This window comes from Hypanus sabinus, chromosome 27, assembly GCF_030144855.1.
Source record: "Hypanus sabinus isolate sHypSab1 chromosome 27, sHypSab1.hap1, whole genome shotgun sequence".
Lineage (NCBI taxonomy): Eukaryota > Metazoa > Chordata > Chondrichthyes > Myliobatiformes > Dasyatidae > Hypanus > Hypanus sabinus.
Genome location: NC_082732.1, coordinates 3,216,561 through 3,243,074, shown reverse-complemented (window position 1 = coordinate 3,243,074; position 26,514 = coordinate 3,216,561). Strand labels below are relative to the sequence as shown.

The following is a 26,514-nucleotide window of genomic DNA, read 5'->3' as shown; positions in this document are numbered from 1 at the left end:
AACAGCACAACTTTTACATATTTACTCAACTATTTGAGTCGAGATTCCCTAGTCCAGCTGAGATTTGACCTTGTGTCCCTGAAGTAATGGCCCAGGATGCTGGCTGCTAGTCCTGTAACTTATCCACCACACTACTTTGCCTAAAGAATCTGTGTTATCCATCTGAAAGTTGCCAGTGGAATAAGCTGGTCTTTACTGTTAGTTCTCAGCCTCACCCTGTGCATCTAATTCCCTGGACATGCATGAATATGGGTGGGTAAGGACCATCTCCTGAGAATTGTGAGAGGGTGCTCCATCACTGGCACAGCCCTCCTCACCACTGAGGACACAGTACCCCAGGAAGGTAGCACCCATCATTAATGGCCCTCACCATCCAGAAGATGCCTCCCTCTCATGACTTCTAGTAGAGATGAAGTGCAAGAACTTGAAGACCTACACTCTGCATCTTAGGAACAGCTTCTCCCTTCTGCCATGAACCCCTGAACATGACCTCACTATCCCTCTTTGGCATTAGTTATTTATTTACTTTTGTAACTTAAAGTAATTATATCTCACACTGTACCGCTGCTACAAAACACCAAATCACTTGATGCGTTTGTGAAATTGAACCTGATTTTGATTCACAAATAAACCTTGATCTTTAGGCATGAACCTTGCAGTTTCAACCTCACTCACTGGATGAGAATCACCTCAGGTTTAGAAACATGGGGCTTCTCAGTAGATTTTAATCAGATTTTCTTCAGACAATTTCTGAACATCCTTCTTACCCATGAATCCACTGTTACTTCCAGTTACTTTTGAAATGTTATCGAAGTTGGGATATCCACCAATGTACAGGCCTTCATTCAAATCCAGGCCTCGGAAATTCCCCTACAATCAAAGTTCAATGTATCATTTCAGTGAAACTAAAGTGAAACAAGACAGATGGGCCAATTTTATATCCAGTTTGTGCAAAATACTATCCAATCTGCTATCCCATCATATTTAACATTATGCAAGTGTGGATCAGGAAAGGTTTAAGTGAAAAATTTATAGCGACCGTATGTTTCAAAACATGGAATCACAAGTAGAATATGGAAAGAGGAGACAGGTCAGGAAACAACTTCACAGGGTGTTGTGAGAAGATGAAATACATTCCCAACTCCATGGGCAAGGAACAAACTCTGTCTACACAAACATCATGTGTGGTCCCAATACCCAAGAAAGTCTTCAGTGAAAACCGTCCAGTGGTCCTGACCTCAAGCATCATGAAGACCCTAGAGAGGCTGGTCTTGGCTCACCTCTGACCCCTGGTCAGATCAGCCCTTGATCCCCTGCAGTTTGCCTACCAAGAGCACATTGGAGTTGACGATGCTGTCATCTACCGGCTGAACAGAGTCAATTTGAATAAGCAGAGCTGCATTGCAAGGATCACATTTTTTGATTTTTCAAGTGCCTTCAATACCATACAGCCCTCATTACTGGGGGAAAAGCTCTGTTCAATGCAGGTTGTCACTTCCTTTGTACCCTGGATAATGACTATCTGACTGGCAGATCATTGTATGGCTTCAGAGTTGTGTGTCAGACATGGCTATAAGCAGCACTGGGGCCTCACAGGCACTGTATTGGCTCCCTTCCTGTTTACTCTGCATCCTTCAGACTTTAGATACAACACTGAGTCATGTCATCTGCAGAATTTTTTGATGACTCAGCAATAGTTGGATGTATTAAGGGAGGACAGAAAGATGAATACAGGACCCTGGTGGAGGACTTTGTCAAATGGTGCAACCTGAATTGTCTGCAGCTCAGTATCAGTAAGACAAAGGAGGTGGTGATGGACCTTAGGAAGACTAAGCCTGCACTGCTCCATGCTACTGTTGATGGTGAGAACATGAACGTGGTGAGGACCTACAAGTACCTGGGGGTGCACCTGGACGACAGACTTGAATGGAGCACCAACACAGAGGCTGTGAACAAGAATGGCCAGAGTTGCTTCTACTTCCTGAGAAGGCTGAGGTCTTTTGGAGTATCTCCTTCACACGTTCTATCAGTCTGTTGTCGCCAGTACAATCTTCTATTGGGTGGTGTACTGGGGCAATGGCATCAACATGGGTGATACCAAGAGGCTCAATAAACTGATTAGAAAGGTTGGCTCTGTTATAGGAGTCAAACTGGACACACTGGTGGTCGTGGTAGAACAAAGGACCCTCCGGAAAATCATGGCAATTCGGGACAAGGTTTCTCACCCTCTGCATGCCACCTTGGCCGAACAGAGGAGCACTTTCATTAAAGACTGAGACAACTATGATGCTCCAAAGAGCACTATATGAGATCATTCTTACCCTCAGCCATTAGGCTCTATAATGAGTCAACCTATAGCCAGGGAGTGATCACCTATTCCTGCTGGACTGTTATTAACTCCTGTTTACCAGAGCTCTGTTTAAGTTCTGTTTACCACTGTGATTGTGGACACCCTGTGCAATACTGCCATCACTTCCTATTCGGACTGAGTGAATGTGCACCCATTACAGTAATTCTTGCACTACCATCCATGGCCTCCTCCACTGTTGTGATAAAGTTTGGAGGAACAGCACCTTATATTCTGCTTGGGTAACCTCCAACCTGTCGGCATGTACGTCGATTTCTCAAACTCCCAGTAATGTCTCTACTCCCACCCCCCATTTCCCTCTCTAACCTTATCTCCTTGCCCACCCATTGCCTCCCTTTGGTGCTCCTCGCTCCGTCTTTTTGGCTTTTTTTCCACAGCCTTCTGTCTGTTTCAACAATCAACTTCCTAGCTCTTTGCTCCAAGTTTCACCCATTGGTGTTTCTCTCTACCCTCCCCCACCTTTCAGATCTACTCCTCAGCTTTTCTCTTCTCCAGTCCTGTTGAAGGGTCTCGGCCCAAAAACGTCGACTGTACTTTTTTTCCATAGATGCTGCCTAGCCTGCTGAGTTTGTCCAGCATTTTGTGTGTGTTGCTCAGAAACCTATCTTTTCCTCTGTCTCTCCTCACTGATGGCTCTTGGACAAAGCCACTCTAACATCATACCACTCCAACAATAGCTGCTCTGTTTAAACAAAGCCTCTTTTTATTGGCCTTTGCCAAGTGCATAATTACCTGAGGGCTTCAAGAGTATCGAGTGACCCAACTGGCTGGACTGTTTATTTTAAAAACACAACTCATGCCAAACATCTGCCAATTACAACAGTGCCAAATGATCCGAAAATTAACAGTTAATCTGTTCAATGTAATATTGGTTGGGGAAGGAATGTTGTCCTGGGCAATTGAACTTCAAGCTGTTCATTGAATCGTGCCCGAGTAGGGAACAAAGCCTAAGGATAAAGTCTCATCTGAAGGAAAGAGCATCCAGTAATGCAGATTTCATCCATACTCTGTGCTTTCACAGTTGTCCCAGAACAGACAAGCACCAGACTCAACATTGCTCCAGCCTGCCTGCTTACGCTCCAGGTGAACGAATCACTCAACACCCAGAATACAAATTCAGGTGGACTTAAATACCTGAGGGCCACAGACCAAAACTCATCTTCTGAAAGACTTCACACGATTTTCCATTTCTCTTACCTGAGAGCTGCCATTGGTAGGAGGATTGCTGTCCACGAACAGGGAGCCCTGAGTTAAGTTCCGATACAACACCACAGTGTGATATTCTCCCAGACTGATGGGATTTGGATGGCGGATGGTAGCCATGCCAGATCCCACATCAAACCTAAGGAGGGACCATATGCATTAGAAAAATGAACCCATAATTATTAGTGACTGAATGCCAGAAAGAGTTTACAGAATGATTCACCAAAAGACTCAATGCAGCGAAATCTGAAATGAACATGCACAGTTGCTATAACCAGAGATACACAAGTACACTGTGAGTTCATTGCAGAATGGAAGAACTTTACCAACCCTTACTGGAAGCATCACACCCAAGAACACAAGAAGTAGGACGTATAAGACATTGGGGTCACAAGGTCCCACAGGCCCGTCCTGCCATAGTACATGGTCAGAGCCGAACTGTGCTGGCCTCATCTTCTCGCCTGTGCCTTCAGTTCTCTGATTTTTCAAATATTTATCTACCTCCACTTTAAATATATCCATTGATCTGGTCTGCACCACATCCTGGGCCAAAAAAATTCCAGAGACTGACTACCCTGTGAAGGAAAAATAATTCTATACGCCACAATTTTAAATCACTGGCTCCTTGTTTTCTGGTTATTTCCCTTTGTTGGTGACTCCGAATAGTGAGAACTTCACTCAATATCTAGTCTGTCAAGCCCCCTTATATGATGATAGGAACATCCTCCTTGTCTTAGGAATTAGCATGGTGAATGTCCTTCTGATTGTTTTCAATGCTAGAATATCCTTTTTTTTTGTAAGGAGACTAAAATTGAGCACGGTACTCCCGGTGTGGCCTCACCAACCTCACTGGGAACCTTGCATTACTTTCTGATACAACACCTCAATGCAGTATTTTCTCTGAAAACCTCCCCATTCTTAAACTCTTACTCATTTCCAATAAAGGCCACAATTTCCTTTGCCTTCTTCTCAACTACTCATTGGACCTGTCCGTTAAGCTTTTGTGATTTGTGCACTGGAACACATTGAAGTTCACTCACTTGCGATCTCCCTCCACATAAACAATGAAGTGATCTTTGATTCCTGAAACGCATGACTTATACCTCCCCACATAAAACCCCATTTGCCCAGTCTTTGTCCACTCACTCAATTTATATCATCACAGAAACGCAATGTCCTCATTACAACGTACCCTCATTACATAGTATGTACTATGCATTGTTCTCTCCTCCAGGTTACTAAAGCAATGGTAGATACTTAAGGAGCAAGAACCTATCCCTGGGATCATCCACTTCTTAATTCCATTCAACCTGAAATCATCCATTTATTCCACCTCTTAAACTGGGATAAATTCCTGCTGAGCATTAAGGGCCATCTGATCCACCTCTCAGCTATTTTCCATAGACAACTCCACTTTTGTACAATTACAATTGGCGTTAGTTAAACTGTTACCAATACCTTGGTCCTGAGGTGTTCACCCTCAACCTGCACACGAAACTTTATCACTCTTATAGCACCTATCAATAGCTGAAACAGTGAACTCTATCTGCTGCAGATCTATTCAAAGTTCACTGGCCTCTTTGATTGTTCCACAGCCCCTCGCTTTCCTACTCCCCCTGCCTCTGAACTTACAGCACTCCACTGTCATGAAAAACAACTCCTGATAGCATCATCAAAACTGACAATAGAGCTTGCACACTTGTGGTCTAATGAAATGAGTTTTCTCTTGCAGAGGCCAATCATCAGCTTTCAGACATCACCCTCATAACTCCAGCTGGGACACAGCTCTAACATTCCAGATTATGGCCAGGACCCAAACGATCCTTTCAGGTGAAGCAGAGATCTTCCAATCTCTACTGCATTGCATTCAATGCTCACAATGAAGTCTTCTCTTCAGCAAATTGAGTGGCCACTTTAAAAACCACATGCACTCAGTCCACAGGAGTGAAATTGAGCCTCTAGTTGTTTGCCCTGCTCCTACTCTGATATCCTGCATTGTTACAGCCATGCCCACAGAAGTCTGAGGATCAACACCTGTCTTCTGCCTTTCGGACTCGAGATCCAATTCTCTAATTTTAGGTAACTTCCTCATTCTTTGGTAACTCACTTTGTACCAAAACTGGCTGCTTCTATCTGTCATTTGTCTGTGATATGGCTCCATCTGTGATATTTTGTTATTCCACATTAGTCTGCCCTACTGGGAATGTCCCACAATCCTGTGATTAGTAACACAAACATAGGCAAAGCATAAACTGCTTCTTACCCAGTTGGTCTTATCCTATCATAGATAACTATATAACAATTACAGCACAGCAACAGGCCATCTCGGCCCTTCTAGTCCATGCTGAACACTTACTCTCACCTAGGCCCACTGACCTGCACTCAGCCCATAACATCCCTTTCCTGTCCATATGCCTATCCAATTTTACTTTAAATGACAATACCGAACCTGCCTCTACCACTTCTACTGGAAGCTCGTTCCACACAGCTACCACTCTCTGAGTAAAGAAATTCCCCCTCGTGTTACCCTTAAACTTTTGCCCCCTAACTCTCAACTCATGTCCTCTTGTTTGAATCTCCCCTACTCTCAATGGAAAAAGCCTATCCACGTCAACTCTATCTATCCCCCTCATAATTTTAAGGACCCCCTCAACATTCTATGCTCCAAAGAATAAAGACCTAACTTGTTCAACCTTTCTCTGTTACTTAGGTGCTGAAACCCAGGTAACATTCTAGTAAATCTTCTCTGTACTCTCTCTATTTTGTTGACATCTTTCCTATAATTCGGTGACTAGAACTGTATACAGTACTCCAAATTTAGTCTTACCAATGCCTTGCACAATTTTAACATTACATCCCAACTCCTATATTCAAAGCTCTGATTTATAAAGGCCAGCATACCAAAAGCTTTCCTCAGTACCCTATCCACATGAGATTCCACCTTCAGGGAACTATGCATCATTATTCCTAGATCACTCTGTTATACTGCATTCTTCAATGCCCTACCATTTACCATGTATCTCCTATTTTGATTATTCTTACCAAAATGTAGTACCTCACATTTATCAGCATTAAACTCCATCTGCCATCTTTCAGCCCACTCTTCTAACTGGCCTAAATCTCTCTGCAAGCTTTGAATACCTACTTCATTATCCACAACGCTACCTATCTTAGTATCATCTGCTACTTACTAATCCAATTTAGCACCCCATCATTCAGATCATTAATGTATCTGACAAACAGCATTGGACCCAGTACAGATCCCTGAGGCACACCACTAGTCACTGGCTTCCAACCTGACAAACAGTTATCCACCACTACTCTCTGGCATCTCCCATCCAGCCACTGTTGAATGCATTTTACTACTTCAATATTAAATACCTAATGATTGAACCTTCCTAACTATTCTTCCATGTGGAACCTTGTCAAAGGCCTTTAATAAAGTCCATATAGACAACATCCACTGCTTTACCCTTGTCAACTTTCCTAGTTACCTTTTCAAAAAATTCAATAAGATTGTCAAACATGACCTTCCACGCACAAATCCATGTCGACTGTTCCTAATCAGACCCTGTCTATCCAGATAATTGTATATACCATCACCAAGAGTACTTTCCATTAATTTACCCACCACTGACGTCAAACTTATAGGCTGATAATTGCTAGGTTTACCCTTAGAACCCTTTTTAAACAATGGGTCATCATGAGCAATACGCCAATCCTCTGGCACCATCCCCGTTTCTAATGACATTTGATATATTTCTGTCAGAGCCCCTGCTATTTCTACACTAAATTCCCTCAAGGTCCTAGGGAATATCCTGTCAGGATCTGGAGATTTATCCACTTTTACATTCCTTAAAAGCGCCAGCTCCTCTTTAATCATCAGTTTCCATAACTTCCCTACTTGTTTCACTTATCTTACACAATTCAATATCCTTCTCCTTAGTGAATACCAAAGGAAAGAAATTGTTCAAAATCACCCCCATCTCTTTTGGCTCCACACATAGCTGTCTACTCTGATTCTCTAAGGGACCAATTTTATCCCTCACTATCCTTTTGCTATTAATATAACTGTAGAAACCCTTTGGATTTATTTTCACCTTACTTGCCAAAGCAACCTCGTATCTTCTTTTAGCTTTTCTAATATCTTTCTTAAGATTCTTTTTACATTCTTTAAATTCCTCGAGCACTTCATTTACTCCATGCTGTCTATATTTATTGTAGATATCTCTCTTCTTCCAAACTAAGTTTTCAATATCCCTTGAAAACCATGGATCTCTCAAACTTTTCTTTCCTTTCAACCTAACAGGAACATAAAGATTCTGTACCTCAAAATTTCATCTTTAGATGACCTCCATTTCTCTATTACATCCTTCCCATAAAACAAATTGTCCCAATCCACTCCTTCTAAATCCTTTCGCATCTCTTCAAAGTTAGCCTTTCTCCAATCAAAAATCTCAACCCTGTGTCCAGTCCTAACCTTATCCATAATTATATTGAAACTAATGGCATTGTGATCACTGGACCCCAAGTGCTCCCCAACACATACCTCTGTCACCTGACCTATCTCATTCCCCAACAGGAGATCTAACACTGCCCTTTCTCTAGTTGGTACCTATATGTATTGCTGCAAAAAACTATCTTGCACACATTTTACAAATTCCAAACCACCCATCCCTTTTACAGTATGGGCTTCCCAGCTTATGCGTGGAAAATTAAAATCTCCCAGAATCACAACCCTTTGTCCTACCCATTCATCCACCACTTTCTCTCCAGCTGAAAACTGTTTTCCCTTTTCTCCAATACAGATGAAGAGGCCTGACCTGAACCATTAATTCTATTTCTCTTTTCATAAGATGCTGCCCGACTCTGAGTGCTTCAAACATTTTATATTTTTACTTCAGGAATCTATTATTGCAGCTTTTTAAAAATTTAGTTCGAAACATTCATTCCCTCTACCACCAGCACACATCAGCTACACTGTATAATTTGCACTGATTCTTTGATCAGGCTGTTCCGACTGCACCTCTCAAACCTGCAGCCTCTGCAAACGAGGGCAGCAAATGCAATGGGGGGAACACCTTTTAGAGATTCCCCTCCTATTCACTCCTATGAGCTTGAAATGTCAGAACCTAACATTTCAAATTGTTTATTGTCAGTGGGTTGAAAATACTTGCATTTCCTCCCCACAGCAGTTCAGGAGTATCATCACCACCAGGATGCAGTGATTCAAGGCAGCAGATCCCCACACCTTCTCAAGATCCATTACAAATCACTTAGCTAGTGACATAGAAATTCTCAAAGCTCATTTAAATAGTAGTGGAGCTAACTTCAAACTCTCTGAAGGAATGGGGAGAAAACTACCAACTTTGGGGTCTTCAAATGAAATCAGAAAAAACACCAGCTGAATACTTAGAAGGGTCCTAATGAAGGGTCTCAGCCCAAAGCGTCCACGTCTTTACCTGACCTGCTGAGTTTTGTGTGTAATCTTGAATCTGTAGCTCAGCTTCCCCTCACACTGATGAACTGGTATCTTCACTACATTCATGAACAATAAGATTTCTGAACAACTGGCTGCCTTCAGCATTGATGGATAAAATTCAGCATTGACAGAAGCAAACTTACAAATCTGTTCATCACTTTACCCAAGGTTTTGAACATTCAAAATGTTCTACGGACATCACAATGTAAGAAAGTTCCTTCCTCACCTGAATTCAGGTCTGCCTCCCACTAAAGCAAAAGAGATGAAATCTGCTCCAGTTGTCTTCTTTTGTCCATTGTATATGATCATACCTGCAACGCAAAGAATGAGAGGAATCAATGGAAAAGTAACTTCCATTTTTATTATGAATCCAAGAACATTCAAAAAGCATACGAGTTGCATGTTTACAGCCTCCCTCAAGCCAATGACAATTTTCTGTTAAATTGAGATCACAGAATCCAAATGAGCAGAGCTGATCAAACCTGAGCTAGTCCTGGAAAGAACTGTTCAATTAGCCCGTTTGGGAAGTTTAGTTTTTAATGTTATCACTTGGATATGATAAGGAATGTCAGAATAGGAGATCAATTGGCTCTTTAAGCCCGTCCCACCAATCCATGAACCACTTTATTGCTTATCTGCTGCAATTCAGTTGTGTACTTGACAAGTTAGTCTGCTTTAATGGTAGCATCTCACCCCAGGCATGGGTCCGCAATTTAAAGTAGATGCTGCACTGGTGAATATTTTTAGTAATTTTAAACAATAACCACATGCAATTCTAACATAAAGCTCGTATTAACAAAAGCAATGAGCAGGACTTGCAGAGATGCAGCACAAACTCACCAGAGTATAATAGGAGAGCTTGGAAATAGAGGTGGGAAAAGAAGACAAAGAAATACAAAGGGACAGTGAGAAAAAGTGAATAGACGAGTTACAGATTTACAGCTTGCCACACCTCCATCAAAGGTCATAATTATATACAGTGCCTTGTTAAAGTATTTAGCTCCCAACTCTTTGTCCACATAAATGAGTATTACAACCAGGAATTTTGCTCAATTTAGCCATATAACAATTACAACACGGAAACAGGCCTTCTCAGCCCTTCTAGTCCGTGGCGAACGCTTACTCTCACCTGGTTCAACTTACCTGCTCTCAGCCCATAACCCTCCATTCTTTTCTTGTCCATATACCTATCCAATTTTACTTTAAATGATAATACCGATCCTGCCTCTACCACTTCTACTGGAAGCTCGTTCCACGCAGCTACCACTCTCTGAGTAAAGAAATCCTCCCCTTGTGTTACCCTTAAACTTTTGCCCCCTAACTCTCAACTCATGCCCTCTTGTTTGAATCTCCCCTACTCTCACTGGAAAAAGCCTATTCACGTCAACTCTATCTATCCTCCTCATAATTTTAAGTACCTCTATCAAGTCCCCTCTCAACCTTCTATGTTCCAAATTTATTCTTTGGAGCGTAGAAGGTTGAGGGGGACCTGATAAAGGGATTTAAAATTACGAGGGGGATAGATAGAGTTGACGTGGATAGGCTTTTTACATTGAGAGTAGGGGAGATTCAAACAAGAGGGCATGAGTTGAGAGTTTGGGGGCAAAAGTTTAAGGGTAACACAAGGGGGGATTTCTTTACTCAGAGAGTGGTAGCTGTGTGGAACGAGCTTCCAATAGAAGTGGTACAGGCAGGATTGGTATTATCATTTAAAGTAAAATTGGATAGGTATATGGACAGGAAAGGAATGGAGGGTTATGGGCTGAGTGCGGGTCAGTGGGACTGGGTGAGAGTAAGCGTTCGGCATGGACTAGAAGGGCCGAGATGGCCTGTTGCTGTGCTGTAATTGTTATATGGTTATATAAAGACCTAACTTGTTCATCCTTTCTCTGTAACCTAGGTGCTGAAACCCAGGTAATATTTTATTAAATTTCCTCTGTACTCTCTCTATTTTGTTGACATCTTTTCTATAATTCGGTGACCAGAACTGTACACAATACTCCAAATTTGGCCTCATCAATGCCTCGTACAATTTTAACATTAAATCCCAACTCCTATACTCAATGCTCTGATTTATAAAGGCCAGCATACCAAAAGCTTTCTTCACCACCCTATCCACATGAGATTCCACCTTCAGGGAACTACGCACCATTATTCCCAGATCACTCTGTTCTACTGCATTCCTCAATGCCCTACCATTTACCATGTCTGTCCTATTTTGATTAGTCCTACCAAAATGTAGCACCTCACACTTATCAGCATTAAACTTCATCTGCCATCTTTCAGCCCACTCTTCTAACTGGCCTAAATTGAGTATTTTTATTTGTGAGTCACATACTCCTTTTTTCATAGTGGATCCCAAAAAGGAACAATTGTAAAACATGAAAAACTAAAAAATAAAAAAAAAATGAAATCTCCCCTTGAATAGCAGTAGTCATTTGGATATGTCTCTATCAGCTTTGCACAAACACGATGGAGCAAGATTTGCCCATTCCTCCTTGCAAAGTTACTCAACCTGTGCCAGGTTGGGAGGGACAGTGGACAGCAATCTTGAGTTCTGGCAGAGAAGTTCATTCTGGTTAAGGTCAGGACTTGACTGGATCACTCAAGAATTCAATTTTCTTCATCTGAAATTGCTCCGTGGTTGGTTTGGGTTGTCGTCTGCTGAAAGACCAACTTCCTCCCCAGTTTAAATTTCCTGGCAGAGACTAGCAGGTTTTCATCCAGGATTTCTCTGTATTTAGAAGCATTCATCTTCTCATTAATCCTGATCAGATTTCATGTCCCTGCTACTGAAAGGGATCCCCATAGTTTGACACTACCACACCATATTTTACAGTAGAGATGGTGTTACCTGGCTGATGTGCAGTACGGTATTAGATTCATGCTACATATATACCACCTAATGTTGAGGCCAAAATTTTCAACTTTAGTCTCATCCAACCAAAAATCTTCTTTCACATCTTTACAGTATCTTCTAAGTGACACTCTGCAAAGTCTTGATGAGCAAGGATATGTTTTTTTAAACCAGGGCTTTTTACTTGACGCTCTTCCATAACTACCCTTTTTGTGCAAGGGCTTAGAGATTGTTGAGCTATGAACTTCATCTCCAGTTGCAGTCTCTGACTTCTGCAGCTCAGAGTGATCGCTGGCGTCACAGTAGCCTCTCTTACAGGTGACAATCTTCTCCAGTGACTAAGTTTAGAGGTCAGCCTGACCTAGGCAGTGTGGCTGTGGTTTCATATTTTTTCCACTTTTACTTGATGGACTGCACTGAGCTCTGAGGTATGTTCAGTGCCTTTGAGATGGTCTTCCCAAGACCTGTGCTTCTCCATCAGCATTTCCCTGACTTGTCTTGAATGTTCTTTTGTCTTCATTTTGGCTTGGTCTGTTGAACATCTACTGCACCGTTGGATCTTACAGAGAGGGGGGTGTTTATTCTTTTAAATTCACTGAAAACAGGTGATCCTCCACTTTTTTTTACATCAACAATTTGGGTGAGTTGATAAGGTACTATGCATCTTACATACTAAATTTAACAAAATTTCAGGCAATTTCTATCAATCAACAAAATTCTGATGATGTGCAGCAACATAGTTTTTGACGGTTGTAATACAAAGAGTGTCTGAGGGGTAAATAGGGTGAGGTATCTGGCAAGGTGAGCAGTCCATTACAAAGACCATTACAAAACAGAGTCACAAGACTTAGAATTGTCACTGATACCTACAAGCATTTTCCTAATGCACAAAGTGCTGGAGGAACTTATTAGCAGGCCAGGCAGCATCTATGGAAAAAAGTACAGTCAACGTTTCGAGCCGAAACCCTTCTGCAGGACTGCATGCTGCCTGGCCTGCTGAGTTCCTCCAGCATTTTGAGTGTGTTGCTTGAATTTCCAGCATCTGTAGATTGTCTCTTATTCTCTTCCATGTTATTTGATACTGAAAGAATAGTCACTGGTTATATCAGCGGGAGAGCTCGATGGCCTGGTGGACGAGAAAATCAAAGGAGTTCTCCTCAATACCCAGGTCCATACCTATCCCTCAACCACTGCCAATAAAGAACGATGATCTGCTCACCAATTTCACTGAAAATGTAGCAACAGAGCATCAACTGACCATGATACTACACCAGCAACTGATGAGGAGTACTATCCACTCCACAGTCTCCAGCACTTACTTTTCAAAAGGTCTGGTGCTGGTAGATTCTAGTGAGTTTACTCCTCACCAAACTACAAGCATATTCTGTAGGCTGGAAATGAGCCATTGCATAGGAACCATTCACATGGTTGACTGCGCTATCAGGTGACAGTCGGGTTGCAGTCTTCCACTCCCTCACTGACCAGATCACACAAGAACATGTCAGCTAGCTGAGATGAAAATGACTTCACTCAGAAATATTTTTGGAGAAAACGGGGGGGGGGGGGAAGATTCTTACCATCAGCTGCATCCGGTCGGAATGTTATTTTGATTTCAAACTCATGGTAGGCATCTTTTATGGTAGGCACAGCAATGTAGGAGTGTCGCGTGAAGTATGGGATCTTGCGTTCTGTAATAACAAGAAGAAGGTACTGAAGTTTGGTGAAAGAAGAACACCCTTAATATCCAACGTTTAAACCTCTGTATCACCTCCTGGTCTGATCATTTCCATTCAATTTTTAACCTACAGGCTGTCATTTCAGGGTAGTACTCGATGTAATTAGACTGCCTGAGTCTTTAGAAGGTTCACCACACTATCCTCCCCAGCAGATGAGAAGATAGGAGAGAGTGTTCTAGGTGACACTCACCTCTCAACTCATACTGATACAACAGAATCTGATTTTTAATGCTATTGGTGCCTGTTGGACCTCGCAATATGCAGGCTGCGGTGGATTCTTTCAACACAGCATTGAAAGCACTCCAGAGGTACTTCACTGTTGGAGCTCACTTGTGAGCAGATGGAAGATGAGAGTTGCCAAAATACCATGTCATGCAGGCCTGTTAAACTGAGACACAGGGAAACTCAGCCTCACACACAGTAAACCCCATTGGTTTTTTTTATTCCACATCAGGTTGTGGACATCCCCAACAAGACCAGCTACCGTCCTTCAGAGCCCTGGTTCAGCCATTTCAGGGGACAGTTGAGGTGGACCAGCAGTCACACAATGGTGAAGACAGCATATTTCCTTCCCAGCAGAACATTCAGACAGAATGGTAACCATTCCTACTCACTAGATTTTTATTCCAGATTTAATTATTCGATTTAAATCTCCAGCTGCCAAGGTGCGATTTCAACTTAAGCCCCCAAATCAATTGTCCAATCATCTGGTTGACAGCCCAGGCAAACAAACAGATACGTGCAGCGGGTGTTCTGTTGTACCTCGGACTTTTAGCATTGCGTAGGCTGTCTCAGTTCCTTGTTCATTAGTGGCCGTGCAGACATACGTTCCAGTATGTTCAGGGCCAGCAGATGGTATGGTCAACACGTTGTTCTCAACGTAAGCCCCAGGGGGGAGGTCTCCCTCCAACTGAAAGTAATCACAAACGTATTAGAACAGGGTGAAGGCCTCCAAACAGGACAAACCTACCAAATCATCTCATTTCATGCTTGATCAGATGCACATTTTAAGGTAGTGTAGCTTATCCTGAGTAGCAATATATCCAAGAAGCACGGCTTCATCACAACCTTACCTGCAAGCTTATGTGGAAGAAACCAGATCTAGAAACCAGACTTGGCCTTAAACCATATTCTGTTCTGGAAAGATTATGTATATTCAGACGACATTATCAACAATGATCTTCAGTAGAAAATACCAAAATAATTTAGCCACAATCCTACTTGAAAACATCCTGGTAATGTAGTGATGCCCTGCTGAGATGGCTACATTCACTTGTACATTATCATCCATAAACTTAAGACCATAAGATATAGGAGCAGAAGTAAGCCATTTGATGCCTGGCTAATCAAGAACCTATCTATCTCAGCCTGAAATGCACTCAATGGTTTGGTCTCCACAGCCGCTCATAGCAACAAATTACACAGATTTACCACCCTCTGACTAAAGTAATTTCTCCACATCTCTGTTCTAAATGGACATCCTTCAATCCTGAAATCGTGCCCTCTGCCAGATGTTCCTCATACGGTAAACCTTTCATTCCTGGAATTGGAGTCATCGGGGCGCCATCATGACAAACTTTTTGCACAGACCTTTTTGGTGATTGCTCATTATATAGCATGTCTTGGGCATCTGAAACCTGGCAGAGCCTATCCCTGTACAGGATTTTGGAGCCAGCCGGAGCTTTTGCTCTGAAGTCGGGCGCTGATGCCACTAGCCAGCCTCCCATGTCAGTATATCCTTTCTAAAATAAGGAGCCCAAAACTACATACAATACTTCGAGTGTGGTCTCACGAGTGCCTTATTGACTCTCAACATCACATCCCTGCTCTTATATTCTATACCTCTAGAAATGAATGCCAAATTGCATTTGCCTTCTTCACCACTGAAACCTTGAAGTTAACCTGCACAAGGACTCCCAAGTCCCTTTGCATTTCTGCATTTTGAATTCTCTCCTCCATCTAAATAATAGCCTGCCCATTTATTTCTTCCACCAAAGTGCATGACCATATACTTTCCAACATTGTATTTCATTTGCCACTTTTTTGCTCATTCCTCTACACTATCTAAGTCTCTCTGCAGGCTCACTGTATCAGTTGTCAGAGCACTGGAAGAAAGTGCTTGGCCTATCATTAATATCATTAAATCATCATGGCAAAGACTTTAGCCTCTGGTAAAGATTCAGGTTAATTTATTTATCACATGTACTATAAAAATATAGAGTGAAATATGTCATTTGTGTTAATAACCACTACAAATTAAGAATGCACTGTGGGTAGTCAGCAAGTGCTGACACACAGTTGACCACGGCATGGCACGGTAGTGTATTTAACACAATGCCTTACAATACAGGTGACCTGGAGCAAGGGGTGAGGGGGCGAGGGGAGAGGGGGCAAGGGGAGGGGGCAACGAGGGAGAGGGGCCTGTAGACTGGCTGGCAAGACAGTAGTTATAACAATGGATAGAGTCAACAGGGATCTAAGAAAAGGAAAATAGAGTTTAATAAGGATGTTAGTTTCTTGAAGCTGTAACTAGCAGAATAGAAAGGGAGAACCAGTTGGTATGATGTGCTTATGCCAGCTGGTTTTGGTTAAGTGCTACACAAGGGGTTACTGAACAAAATCAGACTGCATGGTATTTCTGGGACTGGACTGAAGAATGAAGACCCAGAGACAGAATGAATGGGCCATCTTCTGGGGGGGGGGGGGGTGGCGGGTGAGGGGAGGCTGTGAACAGTGGTGGGGTGGGGGTGCAGGAGCGATGCTGGAAACCCAGGTGTTTAGGGTCTATCTCAAAAATTTGTATGAGGGAATCGAACTTCACCTGACTTAGTGTTTGCCTTAATTGCAACAGGACTTGAGTGGAAGAGTAGAAATCTCTGTCCAGAATAATATTGACAGGGAACGATATGAAACAATAAGTACCTTACTCCAGGTTATCTCTGGTAATGGGAAGCCCGAGGCTAGACAAGGGAAGACAGCAGTGGATCCGATGGCAACTTCTTTCAGTTCTGGGTGAGGGGCAATCATGGGAACGGCTATAAAAGCAGGGAAGTTGTTAATAACTTTATAACCTGTAAACCAAATTTTATACACATTCCTTGAAACATTGTAAACATGTACTTTAAAAATACATACTAAGTCGAATAATAATTTAGAAGAACTAATGATAGAAATGAAATCTTAGGCTGTTGCAGTAATCAGGAACAAATGGAAGCTTTAGACTGACTTAGTTTAAGATTTATTCATATTTGTTCTTGGGATGCAGCCAACATTAGTAAATTCACATTTTATGCCCATATCCTGATCCCCGAAGGTTATTAACAATCAAACAGATGACAGAGAACTGGAAACAAGTCACATCTGGAAATAATAGTATTTCTGAATCACATCTGGGAATTTTCTTGGAACCATGCCTTTTCTCAGAATTCCAGGATCCAGTGGACTGGACAAAAAACCTAGAGAGCTCAAATCCCACCGAGTCAAGATTTGAAAGTGAATTCAGGATATCTGCCAAGTTAGTGCAAAAACAGCAGAGATCTGGGTGTATTTGAGTTTATAAAAGATGAAGGTGGGATGGCATCAATGAATGTACAGACTAGATGTTAAAAACCCTACTCTTCAAATTTATGAAGCAGTTTGAAAAAAAAAACTGAAGTTCAGCTTTAGAATTAGGTTTAATATCGCTGGTATATGTTAGACCATAAGACATAGGAACAGAATTAGGCCATTCTCCGCCATTTCATCATGGCTGATACCAGATCTCACACAACCCCATACACCTGCCTTCTTGCATATCCTTTGATGCCCTGACCAATCAGGAAACAATCAACTTCTGACTTAAATGTACCCAAAGGCTTGGCCTTAATTGCAGTCTCTGGCAGAACATTCCACAGATTCATCACTCTCTGGCTAAAAAATTCCTCCTTACCTATGTTCTAAACAGTCATCCCTCAGTTTTGAGGCTGTGCTCTTTAGTTCTGGATTCCCTCCACCATAGGAAATGTCCTCTCCACATCCACCCCATCTAGTCTTTTTAACATTTGGTAGGTTTCAATGAGATCCCCTGCATTCTTCTAAATTCCAGTGGGTATAGGCCCAAAGCAGTGAAATGCTCCTCATATGTTAACCCCATTCATCCCAGAATAATCCTTGTGATCCTCCTCTGAACTTTTACCAATGACAACACGTCCTTTCTGAGATATAGGCTCAAAACTGTTGACAATACTCCAAGAGCAGCCTGACTAGTGTCTTATAAAGCCTCAGCATTATCTCCCTGCTTTTATATTCTAGTCCCCTTGAAATAAATGCCAACATTGCATTTGCCTTCTTTACCACAGACTCAAACTGTAAATTAACCTTCAGGGAGACTTGCACGAGGATTCTCAAGTCCCAATGCACCTCTGATGTTTGAAACTTCTCCCCATTTAGATAACAGCAGTATTGTTCTTTTTATCAAACTGCATTATCATTCATTTCCCAACATTGTATTCTATCTGCCACTTTTTTGCCCCTCTTCCAATCTGAATAAGTCCTGCTGCATTCGCATTGCTTCCTCAGCACTACCTATCCCTCCACTCATCTTAGTATCATCCACCAACTTTGCCACAAATCCATCGATTCCATTATCTAAATCACTGACAAATATGTGAAAAGTAGCCGTCCCTGAGGAACACCACTATTCACTGGCAGCCAACCAGAAAAGGCCCTTTTTATTCCCACTCACTGTCTTCTGCCTGTCAGACATTCCTCTATTTATGCCAGTATATTTCCCATAATACCATAGGACTTTATCTTATTAAGCAGCCTCATGAGAAGCACCTTATCAAATGTCTCCTGAAAATCAAAGTAAATGACATCCACTGGCTCTCCTTTGTCCATTCTGCTTGTTACTTCCTCTAAGAACTCTAACAGATCTGTCAGACAAGATCTCCCTTTTCAGAAACCATGCTGACCTTAACTTATTTTATTAGTCTCCAAGTACCCCAAAACCTCATCCTTCATAACAGATTCCAACACTTTTCCAACCACTCCACTGTGGTTAGGCTAACTGGCCTTTCATTTCCTTTCTTTTGCCTTCCTCCCATTTTTTAAATAAATTTTTTTATTGAATTTTCAAATAGGTTACTCCCTTCTTAAAGAGTGAAGTGACATTTGCAATCTTCCAGTCTTCTGGAACCATGCCAGAATCAAGTGATTCTTGAAAGATCATGACTAATGCATCCATTATTTCTTCAACCACCTCTCTCAGGACTCTGGGATGTACAACGGTTTGTAGTCCATCTGGTCCAGGTGACTTATCCACCTTAAGGCCTTTGAGTGTGCCTCACACTTTTTCCTTTGTAATAGCAATGGCACACACTTATGCTCCCTGACATTCACGGACCTCTGGTACATTGCTAGTGTTTTGCACAGTGAAGACTGATGCAAAGTACTCATTAAGTTCATCTGCCATTTCTTTGTCCCTCATTACTACCTCACCAGCCTCATTTTCCAGTGGTCCGATATCAACTCTCACCTCCCTTTTACTCTTTATATAACTGAAAAACCTTTTAGTATGCTGCTTTATATTATTGACTAGTTTGCCCTCATATTTCATCTTTTCCCTTCTTATATCTTTTTAGTTGCCTTTTGCTGTGCATTTTAAAAGCTTCCCAATCATCCAACTTCCCACTCACTTGTGCTACCTTATTTGCCCTTTCTTTGGCTTTTATACTGTCCTCAACTTCCCTTGTCAGCCACGGTTGCCTACACCTGCCATTTGAGAACTTCTTCCTCTGTGGGATACATCTATCCTTGTGAACTGTTCCCAGAAGCTTCAGCCATCTCTGCTCTGCCATCATCCCTGCCAGTATCCTCCAGCAATCCACCTGGGCAAGCTCCTCTCTCATGCCTCTGTATTCATTTGTGAAACTGATACATCTGACTTATCTTTCTCCCTCTCAAATTCAATCATATTATGATCACTGCCCTCTAAGGGTTTCTTTACATTAAGCTCTCTGATAAGATCTGGGTTATTACACAACACCCAAACTAAGATAGTCTTTCTCCAAGTAGGCTCAAGCACAAGCTGCTCTAAAAAGCCACCTTGTAGGCATTCAACTAATTCCCTCTCTTGCGATCTGACACCAATCTGGTTTTCCTAATCCCTTTGCATATTGAAGTCCCCCATTACAATTGTGATATTACCCTTATTGCACACCTTTCCCAGCTCCCTTTGCAATCTTAACACCACATCTTGACTACTATTTGGTGGCCTATATATCATTCTTGTAATTTTTTTTTACCCTGGCAGTTTCTTAACTCCACTCACTAAGAATCAACATAGATGTGGTGAAATTTATTTTGCAGCAGTAGTACATTGTTGTATATAATAATAAAAAAACTAAGGTACTCTAGTACTAAGAATGGGTAAGAAATGTGCAGAAGCATTCAAGTAAAACCATAGAAGTTTGGGTGAAGTCCTTGTTAGCTCAACAAGTAATTGATGCACTGAGGAAAAGACGATGAATCCATGAGAGAAAAGGATTTACATGGACATAATCATTCATTTAGATCAAAAAGAGTGAAAGCAAACCTGCAAAAAGCATAAACATTGTCCCAATTCAGTTATTGGATTGGAGTCCATTGCAAGGGAGTAATATGTTTCCTCAGAGATAAGGTTCATCAAAATAATTCCTGAGGAAGGGGTACATACATGAGAAAATCTGCAGATACTGGAAATCCAAACAAAAGATACAAATCACTGGAGGAATTCAGCAGGCAAGACAGCATCTATAGAAAAGAGACAACAGACAATATCTCAGCTTGAAACATCAGCTCTTTACTCTTTTCCTGGCCTGCTGTAATCCTCCAGCATTTTGTGTGTATGTTTGCTGAGATAAGGGTGTCGTCCATAGAAGAAAGATTGAGTAAGATAGAGCTACACACTCTGGAGTTTCAAGGACCAAGTGACAGTCTTGTTGAAACATAGGTCAGGAGATTACTTCCTCTGGTTGGAATGCTGAGACCCAGGTACACAGACCTAGAACATAGATGCTTACTGATGAGATGAAGGGGAATTCAAAAGGTGACAAGTCTTTGTAATTCTCTGCTGCAGAGACCAATGAACTGATTATATTCAAATAGTATTCAGTAACCTCATGGGCATCAAATAAGTGAAATGTTAATTGGAAAGGAAGATAGCTTGGAAAGTCAAAGATTAACCACAATCTTGTTGAATGATGAACAGCTTCATAAGGCCATATGGGCCTTGTTCGCTCCTATTTATTACTTTGTTACGAAGCCAAATGGCCTGCTTCAGTAATGTTCATTTCATTTAATGCAACACACTCTAGAACAAGACAGGCTTCACTTACTCTGTACATACAGAACCACCTCGGACTGGACAGATCCCGCATCATTGGTGGCTGTACACCTGTAACGTCCAGCATCAGACTCCTTCACATACTCAATCTTCAGCATTCCATTCCGAATAAGAACTTCAGCCGACATTGCTCCCTCCACCTTACTCCACTGGACGAAAGGCTGGGGATCTCCAATTGCTTGGCATTCAAATTCCACCGAGCCACCAACCATTACCATCTGCATGGATGTTCTTACGTTTATCATGACAATGGGTAGAGCTGAAAATCATTAGATGAAAGGTTATTTTTATTCCATTAGCCTGTAGGGCCTGTATATAACTCTCATCAGCGTCCTTTTACTCTTTGCAGTTCCTTACCTCTACCCACAACGAATCAACATCTTCGAATCCTATGTCACCTCTTTCTAATGATTTGATTTCATTTTTTACTAACAAAGCCACACCACTCCCTCTGCCTACCTCCCCATCCCTGGACATTCAGCTCCCAACTATGATCTTCTTTCAGCCATGAATTCTTTTCTTTCTTTCTTTCTTTCTTTTTAAATCTTTTTATTAATTTTTAAACAAACATAAATGAAACATGAATACAAAGTGTTTGAGAGCACATAATTGATAGTTTAAGTAGACATTCAAATATATAATAATCAATATATATAGTCTCCCAAACTCATAGTATTTATGAACAAAAGAAACAAAAAGAAAAAAAACCCAAAAAAAGAGAAGGGAAAAAACCACCAACCAACATGGGCCATTGCATAATGTTAAATACATACAGTAGTGCCAATAACTCCGAAACTCCATCCAAATAATTAAGGATAATAAAAGTAAGGTTTAGGAAAAGACAATTTAACTCATATGAAAATGTTGAATAAATGGTCTCCAAGTTTCTTCAAATTTAACTGAAGGATCAAAAACAACGCTTCCAATTTTTTCTAAGCTCAAACAAGAGGTAGTTTGAGAAAATCACTGAAATATAGTTGGAGGATTAATTTCTTTCCAATTCAATAAAATAGATCTTCTAGCCATTAATGTAACAAATGCAATCAGTCGTCGAGATGAAGAGGATAAACGACTATTATCCACCATTGGTAAACCAAAAATTGCAGTAAAAGGATGCGGTTGGAAATTGATATTCAGAACTCTTGAAATAATACTGAAAATATCTTTCCAGTAATTTTGTAAACAAAGGCAAGACCAAAACATATGGGTCAATGAGGCAACATCAGAATGACATCTGTCACAGGCTCGAGAATAAAATCGAGCAAGTTTATCCTTAGACATATGAGCTCTATGTACAACCTTAAATTGTATTAGGGCATGTTTAGCACAAATAGAGGACGAATTGACTAATAGTAAAATTTTCTCCCACTGCTCAGTGGATATAAGACAATGAAGTTCTTCTTCCCATTCCTTCTTAATTTTTTCTGATACATCTGGCTGTATTTTCAAGATAATATTATAAATGACAGCTACTAAACCCTTTTGACAAGGATTTAGAGCTAAAATTCTTTCCGTAATGTCCAATGGACATAGTTTCGGAAAAGACTGTAACTCATTATACAAAAAATTTCTAAATTGCAAGTATCTAAGAAAAATGGGTTTTAGGTAAATTATATTTATTAGATAGCTGTTCAAAGGACATAACGCTATCATCCAAAAACAAATCACGAAAACATGTTATACCTTTTGTTTTCCATAAAAGAAAAGCTTGATCCATAAAAGAGGGCCGAAAGAAATAGTTAGATATTATAGGGCATGATAAAATAAACTTATTCAAACCAAAAAATTTACGGAATTGAAACCAAATTCGCAATGTGTATTTGACTATAAGATTAGTTATTTGTTTATTCAATTTAGATAAAGAAAAAGGAAGTGAAAATCCCAAAATTGAAAACAATGAAAAGTCTTGTACAGATTTACATTCCAAATTTACCCATTGTGGGCAAGCAGCTGTAGTCAATTCTTGCGTCCAAAATATTAAATATCGTATATTAACTGCCCAATAGTAAAATCTCAAGTTTGGCAAAGCCTAACCACCCTCCTTCTTAGGCTTCTGTAAATATTTTTTGCCTAGTCTAGGATTTTTATTCTGCCACAGATAAGAAGATATTTTGGAGTCAATAATATCAAAAAAAAGATTTAGGAATAAAAATTGGTAATGCTTGAAATAAATATAAGAATTTAGCCATGAATTAGTGATGCCCATGACGTCATACCTGACAATCTTTATGTGTGCTACAAGATCATCTAGTTTATTCTGTTTGCTGCATGCATTCAAATATAACACCTTCAGTCCTGTATTCATCACCGGTCTGATAGTACGGAGGCACTAGCCTCACCACCAAGGATATTTTCAAAAGGTGGTGCCTCAAGAAGGCGACATCCATCACAAAGGACCCTCCCCATACAGCCTCTTCTCATTACTACCATCAGGGAAGTGCCTAACGATGCACATTCAATATTTTACCAACAGCTTCTTCCCTCTGCCATCAGATTTCTGAATTCTTCATAAAAATCTTTAACTCCATCTCATTTTCTGTTTGTACTAGTTATTTTTTATATATGTTCTCATTGTAACCCGAAGTATTTTTTATGCATTGCAGTGCACTGTTGCCGCAAAACAGCAAATTTCATGACATATTTCAGTAATAATAAATCAGAAGGCAGGGTGGAGTGAGGGTGCCCAAGAAAACAGAGTAGGAGGAAAACATGTATGACACAGGCTGAAGGAGGAGTTAGCACAGGTCCTTTGGCCAGGAATTGAATCTGTAAGAAATGTTTGCATGTTCTCGAAGTTTGCTGTTTCCTCTCACATCTCACTGATGTGCTGGTTTGCTGTTAACTGGCCACCATAAATCACTGTGAGTGGCAGGGTGAATGGCTAAATCTGGTGAGAGTTGATGGGAATATGGGGAGAACAGGTTACAGGAAGAATCAGTTGTGGTGCAGGATGAGGGATGATAGCTGGATAGATAAGATGGCTTCCTTCTACATTGTAAGGAATTAAATTTTGCCACGCAGGTGCCAGGGTCAGGAGCATCTTGGATCGGGTCCACAACATTCTAAAGGGAGAAGGGTGAGTAGCTGAAGTACATATTGGTACCAAAGACGTAGGTCAGAAAAGGATGAATTCATTGTTCCCTCAACAATTGCAAGCTGTCCAGGCTCTGAGGCAGTAAAGCAGTCCCAAACCATGATACTCCTTCCACCATGCTTAATAAGTTGGAATGAGGTTTTCGTGTTGGTGTACAGTGCCCTTTTCCCTCCAAACATAGCAATGTGAATTTCTGGTAAAAAGATCAACTTTTGTCTCATCTGTCCATAGAACATTGTTGCAGAAGCATTGTGGAACATAGAAACATAGAAAATAGGTGCAGGAGTAGGCCATTCGGCCCTTCGAGCCTGCACTGCCATTCACCTGGAACATCTAGGTTGTCTTTTGCAAACTTGAGATGTGCAGCAATTTTTTTTTTGGAGAGCAGTGAGTTCCTCTGTGGTGTCCTGCCATGAACACCATTCTTGTTCATAGTGTTTCTTATAGTGGACACAAGAACAGAGGCTTTAGAAAGTTCTAGAGATTTCTGCAGGTCTCTTGCAGGTTACATGTGGGTTATTTTTCACCTCCTTCAGCACTGCACGTTGTGCTCTTGGGTGAGATCTTTGCATGACGTCCACTCCTAAGGAGAGTAGCAACAGTACTGAATTTTCTCCATTTGTAGATAATTTGTCTTACTGTGGACTGATGAACACTCAGGTCTTTAGAAATGCTTTCGTAGCCTTTTCCAGATTCATGCATCTCTACAATTCTTCTTCTTCTCAGGTCCTCTGAAAGTTGTTTTGATCAAGGCATGGTGCGCATAAACAGATCTTTCTTGAGAAGAGCTAGCTCTGTCAGTAACCTGACTTTATATGTCTTTTTTTATATATATATATAGGGAAGGGCACCTCTCCAATCCACACGTCCAATCTCATCCCATTGATTGGAACACCTGACTCCAAATAGCTTTTGTACAATGCCTTACCCCAGAGGTTCACATACTTTTCTCTACCTAGACTGTGATTACACAAATGGTGTATTCAGTATTGATGAGAAGTAGCACAATTGATGTGTTATTGGTTTAGGCAGATTGTGTTTGTCTTTTATTATGCCTTTGATGAAGATCAGACCACACTTTATAAGTAACTAATGCAGAAAACCAGGTAACTGCAAATGGTTCTCTAACTTTTTCTTGCAACTGTACACTCCAAAGAAGAGGATGCATCCTAAAGGGATGATAATGTATCCAAAAAGGACTATAATGCATCCATGGCTGACAAGTCAAAAGCAACATAAGAGCAAACGAGAAAGCATATAATACAACAATTAGTGGGAAGTTAGAGGATTGGGAAGCTTTTCAAAACAGAAGGAAACTAAAAAAGCCCGAATGAGAGAGAGAAAAAAAATGAAGGTAAGCTAGCCACTAATATAAAAGATTCTTCAGATATATAAACAGTAAAAGAAAAGTGAGACTGCTGGAAAATAATACTGGACAGGTAGCAATGGGGGACAAAGAGATGACAGATGAACTTGCTAAGTATTTTATGTCAGCCTTCACTGTAAAAGACACTAGTAATATGTCAGAAATTCAAGAGTTGTCAGTGAACAAAAGTGAGTGTAGTTGCTTTTACTAAGGAAAAGGTACTTGGGAAGCTGAAAGGCCTGAGGGTAGAAAAGTCACCTGGCCAGGTGGACTGCACCCCAGGCTTCTGAATGAGGTGGCGAGGAAACTGTGGAGACAGGACCGGTCTTTCAAAATTCACTAGATTCTTTAATGGTTCTGGATGACTGGAAAACTCCAAATGCCTCTTAAGGAAGGGAGGAACACAGAAGAGAGGAATTGTAGACCATTTAGTCTTACTTCAGTAGTTGATTAAGATGTTGGAGTTCATATTAACAATTAAGTTTTGGAGGGTATTTGGAGGCACATGATAAAATAAGTGAAAGGTTTTCTCAAGGGGAAATACAGTCCGACAAATTTGTTGGAAATTTTCAAGGAAATAACAGGCAGGATAGACAAAAGAGAGTCAGTGGATGTTGTTTACTTGGATTTTCAGAGGCCTTTGACATTGTGTTGCACATGAGGCTGCTTAACAAAATGAGCACAAGGTTTTACAGGAAAGACACCAACATGGGTAGAAGATTGGCTGACCGCCAGGATGCAAAAAATGGGAATAAAGAGGGCTTTTTCAGGTTGGCTGCCAGTAACTTGTGCTACTTTGCAGGGGTTGGCATTGCGTCTGCTTCTTTTTATGTTACAGGCCAATGATTTGGATGATGGAATTGAGGGTTTTGTAGCCATGTTTGCAAAAGATACAAAGATAGGTACAAGGGCAGGTAGTGTTGAGGAAACAGAGTTTTCAGAAGGACTTAGACAAATTCAGAGAATGAGCAAAGAAGTGACAGATGGAATATAGTACAGGGAAATGTATGGTCTTGCATTTTGGGAGAAGGAATAAAGACAAAGA

General features: G+C 41.0%; 1 protein-coding gene across 3 annotated transcripts in view; it reads right to left on the bottom strand.

Moving 5' to 3' along the window:
- hspg2 (heparan sulfate proteoglycan 2) overlaps positions 1–26,514 on the bottom strand; it is a 521,654-nt gene that overhangs the window by 52,095 nt on the left and 443,045 nt on the right. For all 3 annotated transcript variants that reach the window (XM_059951673.1, XM_059951675.1, XM_059951674.1), the window contains 7 exons: positions 21,002–21,268; positions 16,569–16,681; positions 14,409–14,556; positions 13,488–13,598; positions 9,280–9,364; positions 3,566–3,710; positions 768–870 (listed from right to left, as the gene is read on the bottom strand). In XM_059951673.1, the coding sequence (XP_059807656.1) occupies positions 768–870; positions 3,566–3,710; positions 9,280–9,364; positions 13,488–13,598; positions 14,409–14,556; positions 16,569–16,681; positions 21,002–21,268 (972 nt within the window). The remainder of the gene's footprint in view (positions 1–767; positions 871–3,565; positions 3,711–9,279; positions 9,365–13,487; positions 13,599–14,408; positions 14,557–16,568; positions 16,682–21,001; positions 21,269–26,514) is intronic.